At 41.6% G+C, this 13,328-nt stretch overlaps 1 protein-coding gene across 2 annotated transcripts in view; it reads left to right on the top strand.

The window, feature by feature from the left end:
* The window catches only part of LOC109571151 (solute carrier family 5 member 4), a 28,403-nt gene that overhangs the window by 12,160 nt on the left and 2,915 nt on the right, over window positions 1–13,328 (top strand). For both annotated transcript variants that reach the window (XM_070770194.1, XM_070770195.1), the window contains exons 9-12: window positions 3,347–3,482; window positions 6,760–6,867; window positions 8,982–9,132; window positions 11,880–12,048. In XM_070770194.1, coding sequence (XP_070626295.1) covers window positions 3,347–3,482; window positions 6,760–6,867; window positions 8,982–9,132; window positions 11,880–12,048 — 564 coding nt within the window. The remainder of the gene's footprint in view (window positions 1–3,346; window positions 3,483–6,759; window positions 6,868–8,981; window positions 9,133–11,879; window positions 12,049–13,328) is intronic.

Genomic DNA, 13,328 nt, shown 5'->3' with positions numbered 1-13,328 from the left:
CATACACACACATCATTTAAAGAGCCAAACACTTCTATTAATACGATGCTTATTATGAAAAATGAAAAGAAAATGGACCCTTTCCCAGTGGCTCAGATGGTAAGGAGTCTGCCTGCAAAGGAGGAGACCTGGGTTCGATCCCTAGGTCAGAAAGAACCCCTGGAGAAGGGCATGACAACCCACTCCAGTATCCTTGCTTGGAGAATTCCATGGACAGAGAAGTCTGGCAGGCTACAGTCCATGGGTTCACAAAGAATCAGACATGACTGAGTGACTAATACTGTTATGAAAAATAGCTCTCTGGTGTCCAACTTTCTACCTATTTCTCATCTCCCAAAGGCAAACAATTTCAGCTTCCTCAGTTAAATATTTTGGTATGTATTTTTATTCTCTAAATCCTGTACTCACTGTATAGTTTGTGAACGACTGGCATGGATATTACCTTAGAGTTTATTAGACATGAATGCTCTTACATGCTACCCACACCCATTGAATCAGAATTTTCTCATAAACCTGATTCCCGGGAGATTCAAATAAATCCTTGTATTGCGCCCTCTTAGTTTTCCAGTTTTAGAGTTTTCTATTGGCTTCCCATAAAGAGAGATGAGAGTTTAGCTTTTTCAGTTTTCCACTCTCAATCCCCTACAGGCACACCTCCTGTTCATTCATCTTCCTAATAGATCCAGTTCACAGTTTTGGCGAGATGTGCATTCAATGCAGCAACTTTTGTGACTACATAAATGTAACTCACAACCAAGCTACATAATATTCTCTGATTGACTTTTCTTTAGCTTTTTCTTTTCCCTAAAATGAATAACTCTAAATACTTTTGTTTTTAATTTTCTTGGTGATTATTACTCATTCAATAACAAACCCTCAGCAAATTGCCTGAATCTCCTCTCATTTCTTGCAAGCACATCAAGTATTCTATGAGCTCCTTCTTTTCTCTTAGAGCCTTTCATCTCTCACCAACTCTTGGGTTGTCCACTGTACCTGGAGCTCATCCTAACTCGGAACTCCCTTCACTACTATATTTGACATCCCCTTTGCTTCATTCTTGGCTTGTATTTCCTATCTCCAATATTCTACATCATCATCTTTGTTTAATCCTGCTTTTTGAGGCAATGAATTATCCAGTTAGTTGCTGATAAAGAAGGGAGATACATTTGCTGTGAATTTGCATGTTTCAAAATGTCTTCACTCCAACTCTTAGTAAATTGATCTCTGGCTCTGTGCACATTTGTAGGTTGGAAATAATCTTCCCAGAGTCATAGATTCATTGTATTTTGACTTCCACCATCACAGGTGAGAAGCCTGAAGTTATTCTTGATCTTTTGGGTGAGACTCTGCTGGGAAAAAATTGAAGGCAGAAGTAGAAGAGGGTGATAGAGTATGAGATGGTTGGATGGCATCACTGATTCAAGGGACATGAACTTGGGCAAACTCCTGGAGTTAGTGAGGGACAGGGAGGCCTGGTGTGCTGCAGTCCACGGGGTCACAAAGAGTCAGACATGACTGAGTGACTGAACAACTGCTTTTTCTCTCTGGAAACTTGCCTTTCCTTTGGCCTCAACATTTTGAAATTTCACCACAATGTACTATTGTGTGTGGGTCTATTTTTATCCATTATGACAGGCCGCTGTGAACTTCTGTGATCAGGTAACTGATGTCTTGACTGATTTGGGGAGATTCTTTCTTTGCTGCCTTCCATTTTGTTTCCTCGTATCTGGAACTCTACTTTTGGGTGTTGGTCTTCCTCAGCTGGTTCGCTAATGTTTTTACTTCTCTCCGTCATCCGTCCCTTGGTCTTTTGCTCTACTTAATACGAGACTTTCTTAATTTTATCCTCCAGTTTTTCTGCCTTTGTATTTAAAGCTTCTAAGATCTTATTTTTTTGTTTTCTGGGTGCTCCTTTTTATAGCAAATGAGTTTGTTTTTATTTTGGTGGGGTTTTTTTTTTTTTTTTGAAGTTTTCTTCTTCCTAAATAGTCTCTGTCAACTTAAACCTACAATTTCACAATTTTAACTCACTTTAAATCAATGGCCATACATAATGTCAGTGTCAGTTCTCTTTTTCTCTATATAGTAAACTGATTTCCTCAACATATCTATCAAAGAATGCATCCTTACACCACTGATTTGTGGGACCATCTTTATTACTTATATTTGGCTCTGACTGACTTACTTCCTATAAGTGACCTCACATCCTTCTTAGATGTAGGGGCTGAACCTGCTTGTCTGCTGACAGGGCTCTCTCCTCACCTTTAATTTGTGTTGCCCCTCCAACCATCAGCTTCCAGGCCTTTGTCCAAAAATATCGCCTGCTCCCTCAGCACTAAATAACACTGTCCCTAACAGATCTGTCTCCCCAAAGACAGTTAAGCAGAAAAAGACATCTTTGTTTCACAACATTCCTTGAGAAGAAAAAGTGACATCAAAATGTTATTATGGTTAGAAGTTATGCTTTGCTACGAAATTTATTAGTCAAGAAATTGCACAACTTAAGTAGGAATTACGAAATTATATACATTCGTTTTCCCAGGACCATCATATTTGATTCATAACTCAGTGTGGTCTGAAGAAATCTAGAGATGAATATCTCAGAATTCTATTCTGATGGCTGCCTGACTCTGAGGTTTCCAGTTCAGTGAGCTCGCTTTCCCTTCGGGATAATTGCCTAACAATAGTTGAGAGAAACCAATGAGTATGAGACTTATTTAGTCACATACTTAGTAGAATATCAAAGACTTCCCAGGTGACACAGTGGTAAACAGTCTGCCTTTCAATGCAGGAGACAGGTTCCATCCCTAGGTCAGGAAGATCCCCTGGAGTAGGAAATGGCAAGCTGCTCCAGGATTCTTGCCTGGAAAATTCCACCTGGTGGGCTACGGTCCATGAGGTCACGAAGAGTCAGACATGACTGAGGGGCTGAGAGCGTGCACACACACACACATCAAAGGCACAACTTGTGGCAAAAGTCAATAGTGACAGCTTTGTACCTGGAAAAGCACATGGCCCTTGTTGCAGTTTAGCCTGGGAGTTGTAAACATGTTTAATAGTAGTGATAGGTACTGATTTAAATGTAACGAGTCTTACAAACATACCAAGTATTCAGGATGCCCTACAAGAGATAACCCTATTTAGAGATGAAAAAACTGAGACTCACAGAAGTCAAATATTCATGTAAGAGGAGCAAGGATTCAAGTTCCAATTTTACTCTGAAGCCCATTATTTTGCACTACCATGACTCTCTTTTTCACTATAACATTAATTCTGAAGAGAGGCACTCCCCTTCATTGAAGTCACCCTCCGGTTTTCTCGTGACTACGTCATGTTTCCCTGGCAGGTCATTGTGCAGCGCTGCCTGTCAGGCAAGGACATGTCCCACGTGAAGGCCGCCTGCATCATGTGTGGGTACCTGAAGCTGCTGCCCATGTTCCTCATGGTGATGCCAGGGATGATCAGCCGCATCCTGTTCACAGGTGAGTCTTGAATCCATAGATCCTTTTTTTTTTTTTTTATTACACGTGAATTCTGAGTAGTGGTTTCAAGATAGATAAAAACTTCGATAAACTAGAAAACCCATTACATACGTCAGTAAAAGCAGAATCCCAAGTGGCGAGAACAGCCTGTGCAGAGGCTTAGAAGCAGGAAATGTTGGCACACTTGACATTCTGTTCTCTTATTTCTTTTGTACTGTACGCCTGTCTCCTTGCAGACATTTGAGCTTGCGAGCCTGTTTTCATGAGTGGCTTGGATTTAAGCTAGTCTAGAAGATAATGCAGGAGGATGAGATAAACTGGAAAATGTGAGCTGAGTGAGCTGTGATGGTTGAGTCCAAGACATCTTTGACTGAGAAAGTCTTCAAGATTCACTGTCACTTCTTGGTCCTTCCAAGATGGTTGGAGACTGGACTGGGCTTTGGAATTGGGTTGTATGGGTACTTTAACTTTTGAGCCAGCTGAAAGTAGATGCTAATGTTAAAAATCTTCCTTAAAAAGTCAACTCTTCCTTTATTACGAAGGGTACAGGAAATACATTCAGCTAAGCAAGGCGTCTGGTTCTAGTGGGGCAATCCATCAGATAACACTGAATCCACATCGTATTTTCTCAACTGGGCATCAGTTTATTTAGCTAAAATCTTGTTACAAAGAAAATCAACTTTTTCCCCCCAAAATGATCCATTTTATTGTAAATATCTCCTTATAGGTATTGCTTGTGCTTCAATTCCCACTCTCCTTTATTTTTTTGTCTTAAATTTTTTTTTAATGATGTTTATTTCAAGACTACTGTTTCCTTGGGGGTGTGGTGTCATGTTAAAATGATTCCCCTACACAGCAAGTTAGAATGTTTCTTTGTTCTTCTTGCTGCAACATTATAGTGCTGTTGAAAATATCCAACAAGTAAAGAATGGTCGAAGAAATTACTATATCCCTCTTCATAGAAAATTGCACACAAGGGGCTGAAGACTATCTCAAAAGTCAGGAAAACGCTGAAGTTATTATGTTAAATGTAAAAAGCAGATTACAAAATATTACCTCAACAATTACCATAGCAATGCAAATATATGTGTATATATATATATATACATATATATATGTATATATATCTCTAATCCTTTCCTTGGTGGAAAAGGATTAGAGAAGACTATTGAAAAAAACGAAAGAAGTTAAAGTGCTAAGGTATTAGCATTCAGGGTGGGTTTTGTTCTGTTTTGTTTTACTTTACAATATTGTATTGGTTTTGCCATACATCAACATGCATCCACCACAGGTGTACACGTGTTCCCCATCCTGAACCCCCCTCCCACCTCCCTCCCCATACCATCCCTCTGGGTCATCCCAGTGCACCAGCCCCAGGCTTCCTGTATCCTGCATCGAACCTGGACTGGCGATTCGTTTCTTATATGATATTATACATGTTTTAATGCCATTCTCCCAAATCATCCCCCCCCTCTCCCACAGAGTCCAAAAGACTGTTCTATACATCTGGATCTCTTTTGCTGTCTCACATACAGAGTTGTCATTACCATCTTTCTAAATTCCATATATATGCGTTAGTATACTGTATTGGTGTTTTTCTTTCTGGCTTACTTCACTCTGTATAACAGGCTCCAGTTTCACCCACCTCATTAGAACTGATTCAAATGTATTCTTTTCAATGGCTGAGTAATACTCCATTGTGTATATGTACCACAGCTTTCTTATCCATTTGTCTGCTGATGGACATCTAAGTTGCTTCCATGTCCTGGCTATTATAAACAGTGCTGCGATGAATATTGGAGTACACGTGTCTCTTTCAATTCTGGTTTCCTCGGCATGTATGGCCAGCAGTGGGATTGCTGGGTTGTATGGCAGTTATATTTCCAGTTTTTTAAGGAATCTCCACACTGTTCTCCATAGTGGCTGTACTAGTTTGCATTCCCACCAACAGTGTAAGAGGGTTCCCTTTTCTCCACACCCTCTCCAGCATTTATTGCTTGTAGACTTTTGGATCGCAGCCATCCTGACTGGCGTGAAATGATACCTCATAGTGGCTTTGATTTGCATTTCTCTGATAATGAGTGATGTTGAGCATCTTTTCATGTGTTTGTTAGCCATCTGTATGTCTTCTTTGGAGAAATGTCTATTTAGTTCTTTGGCCCACTTTTTGATTGGGTCGTTTATTTTTCTGGAATTGAGCTGCAGGAGTTGCTTGTATATTTTTGAGATTAGTTGTTTGTCAGTTGCTTCCTTTGCTATTATTTTCTCCCATTCTGAAGGCTGTCTTTTCACCTTGCTTATAGTTTCTTTTGTTGTGCAGAAGCTTTTAATTTTAATTAGATCCCATTTTTTAATTTTTGCTTTTATTTCCAATATTCTGGGAGGTGGGTCATAGAGGATCCTGCTGTGATGTATGTCGGAGAGTGTTTTGTCTATGTTCTCCTCAAGGAGTTTTATAGTTTCTGGTCTTATGTTTAGATCTTTAATCCATTTTGAGTTTATTTTTGTGTATGGTGTTAGAAAGTGTTCTAGTTTCATTCTTTTACAAGTGGTTGACCAGATTTCCCAGCACCACTTGTTAAAGAGATTGTCTTTTCTCCATTGTATATTCTTACCTCCTTTGTCAAAGAAAAGGTGTCCATAGGTGCATGGGTTTATCTCTGGGCTTTCTGTTTTGTTCCATTGATCTATGGGTGGGTTTTTTTTTAATCAAGTTTTGCTGTCTGTTGTCATTGTTTAAGGGAAAAAAAAAGATATTGTGCAAATGCCACGGTGAAGTAAGATATCATCCCACACGGGGCAGGCACTCCAACAACCAGCACAGGTGATGCTTCTTCTTAGACACAGGTGGTAAAAGACCGGGCTAAGTGGTCAGACAAGGCTAACTTCCCGGGTGATGTGGTGGGGGTGGGGTGCTGGGGTGGGAGTAGGGGTGAGGTTGGCTTTCTCTCTGGAGTTCTGTGCTCCTCAGAGCAGTTGCACTCTCGCAGCTTTGTTGGAGGATGGAGCAGCTCCCTCTGTTTGCTGTACTGCTCGCACCCAGCCACATCCCCAAGAAGAGCCCTGCCCCTTAGGTCAGTGCACAGGGAAGCTATAGGCATGAGACACTTAGGAGGTCATATTCTGGGCAAAAAGGGAGCAGGTTCAGAGTGTGGAGTTCAAAGTTGAATCTCTAATTTCCATGCATGGAAATTCGTCTCTATGTCCAATGGTTGTAGATCTTACCTGTTTGACCCCACTCACTGAACCCACTTTTCTGAATCCGCCCCCCGCTCAGAGAAGGTGGCCTGTGTTGTACCTTCGGAATGTGTGAAGCACTGTGGAGTTAAAGTTGGCTGCTCCAACTATGCTTACCCAATGCTGGTGATGGAACTGATGCCCAATGGTAAGAAAACATCCATGCTCAGATGACTGGATGGAGAAAATGTGACGCTCAGTAGAGATAGATGGATGGATGAATGAGAGAGAGAGAGAGAGAGAGAGAGAGAGAGAGAGCTGTTGATAAGTGAACAGTATTCAGCTGTAGGGCTTCCCCAACAGATCAATGGTAAAGAATCTGCCTGCAGTGCGGACGCCACAAGTTTCCCTGGGTTGGGAAGATCCCATGAAGGAGGAAATGGCAACCCACTCCAGTTCTTTCCTGGAGAATCCCGTAGACAGAGGAGCCTGGCAGACTACAGTCCATAGGGTCACAAAGACTCAGACACCTCTGAGCAATTGAGCATGCATACATGCTGCTGCTGCTGCTGCTAAGTCGTTTCAGTCGTGTCCGACTCCGTGCGACCCCACAGACGGCAGCCCACCAGGCTCCCCCATCCCTGGGATTCTCCAGGCGAGAACACTGGAGTGGGTTGCCATTTCCTTCTGCATTCAGCCTTAAAAAAAAGAAGGAAATCCTGCCACTTGCAACAACATAGATGAAGCTGGAGGACATTATGCTGAGTGAAACAAGTCAAGCACCTGAAGACAAATACTGCATGACATCACTTATATGTGGAATCTAAAGAAATCAAACTCCAAGAAGCAGAGAGTAGAGGGTGATCATCAGCGGCTAGGGTGGAGAGGGGCAGTCATGGGAAGATGTTGATCACAAAGGGTATAAACTTTCTGTTATAAGATGAATAAGTTCTAGAGACCTAATGTATATATATTAACTATATATATATACACACACATATATGTATATATATTAACTATAGTTAATAATAATATATTACTAATACTTAAAACTAAGAGAATAGATCTCAAGTATAATCATCACAAAACCAGAATATGGTAACCATGTGACTGATGGATATGTTAATTAGCCTGACTGTGGTAACCATGTCACATCAAGTTGTACACCTTAATACTACAATTGATATCTATCAATCATACCTTGATAAATCTTTGTGCTGGGACTGCCTCAGAGGCCAGGTCTGTAGATGGGCCATAAGAAAGGGTTATGGCATAATCCTTAATCATTCTTACTTCCATTAATTCCGTTGTTTTCATCGAACCTCTCTTGAACACCTTCCATAGGCTACCAGCCCTGTTCTTGGCCTGGGGAATACAGAAATTAACCAGATATAATTCTTATTAGAAGAATTCTTACTCCTCTGAATTCAAAACTATCAAGGCAATCAGGGGCATTTAAAAGATTGATTTATCAATAAAAGAGTTTCATAGCAATAAACTTAGAAGTTCAGAGGACTAGAGGTTAAATATTCATTCTGCTTTCTTTACAGCAGTGGTACCCAAATAATATACCTCAATCTATTTAATTTGCAACTGTTTATTGAGTGCCTACTATGTGCCAGACACTGCCTGGTGCTCAGAAAACATCAGTGAAGTAGGCACAAAATCCCCTATTAAAATTCACATTCCAGTTTGGTGAGATAAAAAACAAACCACACATTATGTGAAATAAGAAAGTTATTAGGATACTGGATGGTGAGCAGGGTAAGGGGCTCAGTAGTGAGCAGGCGATCCTGTGCCTTAGGTTCATTGAAGGTTGGCTGACACTTTTGCGACCTTTCTCCTCCCCGACCCACATGAGCATTGTCAAGAGGAAGGGAGCAGGACCCGCAGGTGACCCCATCCACCCTCTTTCACACTTTGGGAAGCCTACATGGCATTACTAATAAGCAGAGGGAACTGAAGGGTAAAGTTGCCACAATTTTTCAAAACTCTGCTTTGCCCACCAAAGATGTCTTCAAGAGAACCTCCCACCAGGCTTTTCCCTCTCCGGTTCCCTAACCTTCAGGAAGCCAAGAATTCCTCCCCAAAGAAAGGTGGCAGAACCCGGTTTCCTGCCTTTCAAATGGTCTCTAAGTTTATATATACAACCAAAATTATATGCTGGACTATTATCAAGGCACCAGGAAACGTGCAGGAAGTGCCATATGATAATCCATGTCGACAGGCACACCAGTCAGTGACTATTCCAGGTTTGGCAAGGTCCTCGTAGACCATGGTGTCCAGCTCCTAACCAGTGGCTGCGCCCTCTCCCGGCCCCAGGACTGCGAGGCCTGATGATGTCGGTCATGCTGGCCTCTCTCATGAGCTCCCTGACGTCCATCTTCAACAGCGCCAGTGCCCTCTTCACCATCGATCTGTACACCAAGATCCGGAAGAGAGCATCTGAGAAAGAGCTCCTCATAGCTGGACGGTGAGACACTCCTGGTTTCTGTCTAAAATTTCTCTGCCAAAAAAGCAGACATAGGGACTTCCCTGGTGGTCTAGTGGCTAAGACTTTGCACTCCCGATGCAGGGGGCCTGGGTTCGATCCCTGGTTGGGAAACTAAGACTGGGTACAACCAAATAAATAAGTATTTTTAAAAAGAAAGAAAGAAAAAGGCAGATAAATGAGCTAGAACCTCCTCAACTTTGGGTTCAGGAAACTAACCATAGCATTCTAGAGTAGGAGGAAGAGACCTTTATGCTTAGTCGCTAAGCTGTGTCCGACTCCTTTGAAACCCCATGGACTGTAGCCCTCCAGGCTCCTCCATCCATGGGATTTCCCTGGCAAGAATACTGGAGTGGGTTGCCATTTCCTACTCCAGATGATCTTCTGACCCAGGGATCTAACCCTTGTCTGCTGTGTCTCCTGCATTGGCAGACAGATTTGGAAGAGACGTTAGAGGACATTTAATTCAACTTCATCTTTCTAGCTACAAAACTGGGGGCCACATTTTAAGTGAAATAGTTGCTTTGTCCAGACTTTCAAATGCCTCTGTTTCTTATTTCTTCCTCTCCTCACACCATCTCCCAACCACATCATCATGATACTCCTTCCATGCTTTCCTGGGGGTGCACATGTCCCACTTACTCTGATAGACTAAATGCACTGTCTCTAGAAGCTTCCATGTGTATTAAACCATCCACACACTGCTACAGAGGAGTTTATCAACTACATTATTAAGAAATGAGGTGTTAAGAGAAACTGCCCACCTGTCTAAACAGTCATGCGTTATTGAATACAGTTACAGTTGCTTTAGTAAATTAAGCGCCTAGAGGCGAAAATTCCAAGGGCTCACTTGTCCAGATCTTGACTCTGGACAAAGGACAGGAAGAAAAATAAGACACCTGTGCTTTTGTGGTGGGGACAGTGTCGGACTAGAATTCAGCAGGTCCCGAGAGGCAGCGATCACACTAAGAGGTATGTAGTCTTAGGCATCATTCTACATTAAGTCCCAATGATCAATTAATGAGCTTTTCTTTTTATCTCTCTTATTAAATGTCTACTACATCTCAGAATACAAATATGAAAAAAGGATATATATATGACAAGCAGTTTCCTGCTTTGTGGGATTTATGCCCTTGTGAGAAAGGCAAACAATAAATGTACTTTATACCTGGCTTCCCAGGTGGCTCAGTGGTAAAGAATCCACCTGCCAATGAAGGAGACACAAGGGACACGAGTTCGACCCCTGGGTCGGGAAGATCCTCTGGAGGAGGAAATGGAAACCACTCCAGTATTCTTGCCTGGGAAGCCTCATGGACAGAGGAGCCTGATGGGCTACAGTTCTTGAGGATGCAAAGAGTCAGACATGACTGAGCGTGTGTGTGCACACACACACACACTCACACACATTGTATACCTGATAACAAAAAATGTTAGATAGACAAGCAAAACAGGATTAAAGACTGGTGGCTACTGAAGACGGGTGCTCAGGGAGTCCTCCCTTGAGGGCGTAACGTTTGAGCACAACCCTGAAGGAAGTAGAGGAGTGAGTCCCATGGCTCAGTGTGGACAGAACAGTCAGTGCTGCGTGCTTTCAAGAGTCATGTGTCATGCGTGTGAGGACCACAGGGGTGAGGCTGGCACATGAGGAGCAGCTGGGAGGGAGATAGGAAGCACAGTCAGAGAGGTAAAGGGAGGTAAGGGCACACAGGGCCGTTTAAGCCGTAACAAGACTTTGGATTTCATTCCACGTATGTTAGAAATCAGTCAAAGATAAGAGCAAGGGAGGTGTGTGGTTTGCTTTCCAATGAAGATGACAACTAGGATAGCGGGTGTTATCTGCTGAATTTATACTGTGTTCTAGGCGCCGTGCTCAGACTTGCCATGGTTTATCACATTTACTTATTGCAAAGTTGCAGAGGTTTTGTAAAGATTAAATGAGACGCTTGTGCCTCAGTCTCCTGCCCAGACGCTTGCCCCTCTCGTCTCTCAATCTTCAGGTCTCTATTCCAGGTGAGCACAGAGCAGTGATAACCTTTTACAGAAAGTCCAGTAAACTTCTCAATCTTCAGGTCTCTATTCCAGGTGAGCACAGGGCGGTGATAACCTTTTACAGAAAGTCCAGTAAACTGCTCTTATTTGTTTACTTATACAACAAGCATAACTGGAGTTTAGAAGAGTGAATCACCCATGATCCCCGGACCCCAGGAGCCTCTAGTAGGTTTTTACTGTTTATCAATATTTTAGCCGACTTTTTCTACCTGTCAAAGTACTCAAGTAGCAAAACGCACAAATCAGCATTTCCGGCCACTTCAGTCCGCATATCTGTTTTAATTCCCACCTATACAAACCGACTTAGTTTCTCTCAAGCTAGGATAAAAGACCACCATGGGAGTCTGCTTTCTTTATCTGCAAATAATTGCTTCTTAATAGAAATAGTGTGCTGTCGTTTCAACTGACATATCGCATAAACTGCAGTACAGATTAATCAATTGCTGACATTTGAGTATTTAATCTCATTGTTGAAGATATTATGACTAATTATAGATAAGCAATTGCTTTATTAGAATTTTACTAACAGACAATCACTAGGCACAGTGTGGCTCCATGTGAGGTCAAGGAGCTTGATTTTATTTGGAAAATCAATGAATGGCCTCAGAATGAATTAAAACATAATGCAAGCACCAATAAGGCTTTTGTTTAATATTGAAATCATCCTATTTTCTTCCCAGGTTATTTATCATTCTCTTAATTGCCATCAGCATTGTGTGGGTCCCTCTAGTACAGGTTGCTCAAAATGGACAACTGTTCCATTACATAGAATCTATTTCTAGCTACCTCGGGCCTCCAATTGCAGCTGTCTTCCTGCTTGCCATCTTCTGTAAAAGAGTCAACGAACAGGTAAGTGAAGATCGGGAAACTTCTCCCCTGCTGGAGTGAGAAAAAGGTATTTCATTCACTGGTAGAAAAATGCGTTCTTCCCACCCTATTTATACAATTCAAGGCCCCTCTCAATTTCAACTGTGGTCAGCTACAATTCCTAATTCTAACTAGAGTGTATAGAAGCATGGTGCACACTCAGAGTACAGTCTTTATATTTCTTACAAAATAGTATCTACATCCTCGTCACAGAGCTGAGGAACACAAGGTCTGGAGTAAGACCACCAGGGTCCAGTCCTGGCTCTACCACTGAGTATCACTGTGATCTTAATCAGACCATTTGACTCTGTAAAATTAAGACAATCACAGTGCCTACCTTAAAAGACTGATGTAAGAAAATTTAAAAGATGTTTAAAACATGAAGTACTTGGAAAAAAATCTACTACATTCATAAATATTTTTAAAATGTTTATGTTATGATGTATGTAATTGATTATTAGGGGCCTTGAACATTTAATTGCTTTTTTGTTCCCAGGTATTAGCCTTATTATAATAATTTTCAGATGAGGAACAGATGCAGAGAGATTAATATGTAGGTTCTTTCCATATGTTACTTAATGTTAGTAAGTGGGATCTTGAGATACAGACTAAGGTCTTCCTCCATCTTAAGCTCACAGTCTTAATCCGTATGTAATACTGTTTTTCCTGAATATAACATCTTGATCGGGCTTCTCTAGTGGCTCAGTGGAAAAGAATCCACCTGCAATGCAGGAGATGTGGGTTCGATCTCTGGATTGGAAAGATCCCCTGGAGAAGAAAATGGCAATCCACCCCAGTATTCTTGCTTGAGAAATCCCATGCACAGAGGAGCCTGGCGAGCTATAGTCCATGGGGTTGCAAAAGGGTCAGACACAACTTAGCAACTAAACAACAAATTGTTGATCAGGGGAACAGGGATACATGTTTCTACTCCCACCAACTTCACAGATAAAATAAATGCTTTTAATTGTCAAAAGTTTAATAAAGTTGTCAAACTATCTAATATCAATTCTTTAAATTGTATAACCTAAGGCATGAAAGAGATGGGAATACCAGACCACCTGACCTGCCTCTTGAGAAACCTCTATGCAGGTCAGGAAGCAACAGTTAGAACTGGACATGGAACAACAGACTGGTTCCAAATAGGAAAAGGAGTACATCAAGGCTGCATATTGTCACCCTGCTTATTTAACTTCTATGCAGAGTACATCATGAGCAACACTGGACTGGAAGAAACACAAACTGGAATCAAGATTGCCTGG

This window comes from Bos indicus, chromosome 17, assembly GCF_029378745.1.
Source record: "Bos indicus isolate NIAB-ARS_2022 breed Sahiwal x Tharparkar chromosome 17, NIAB-ARS_B.indTharparkar_mat_pri_1.0, whole genome shotgun sequence".
In the NCBI taxonomy this organism is placed as follows: Eukaryota; Metazoa; Chordata; class Mammalia; order Artiodactyla; family Bovidae; genus Bos; species Bos indicus.
This window is presented reverse-complemented; position numbering and strand designations above follow the sequence as displayed.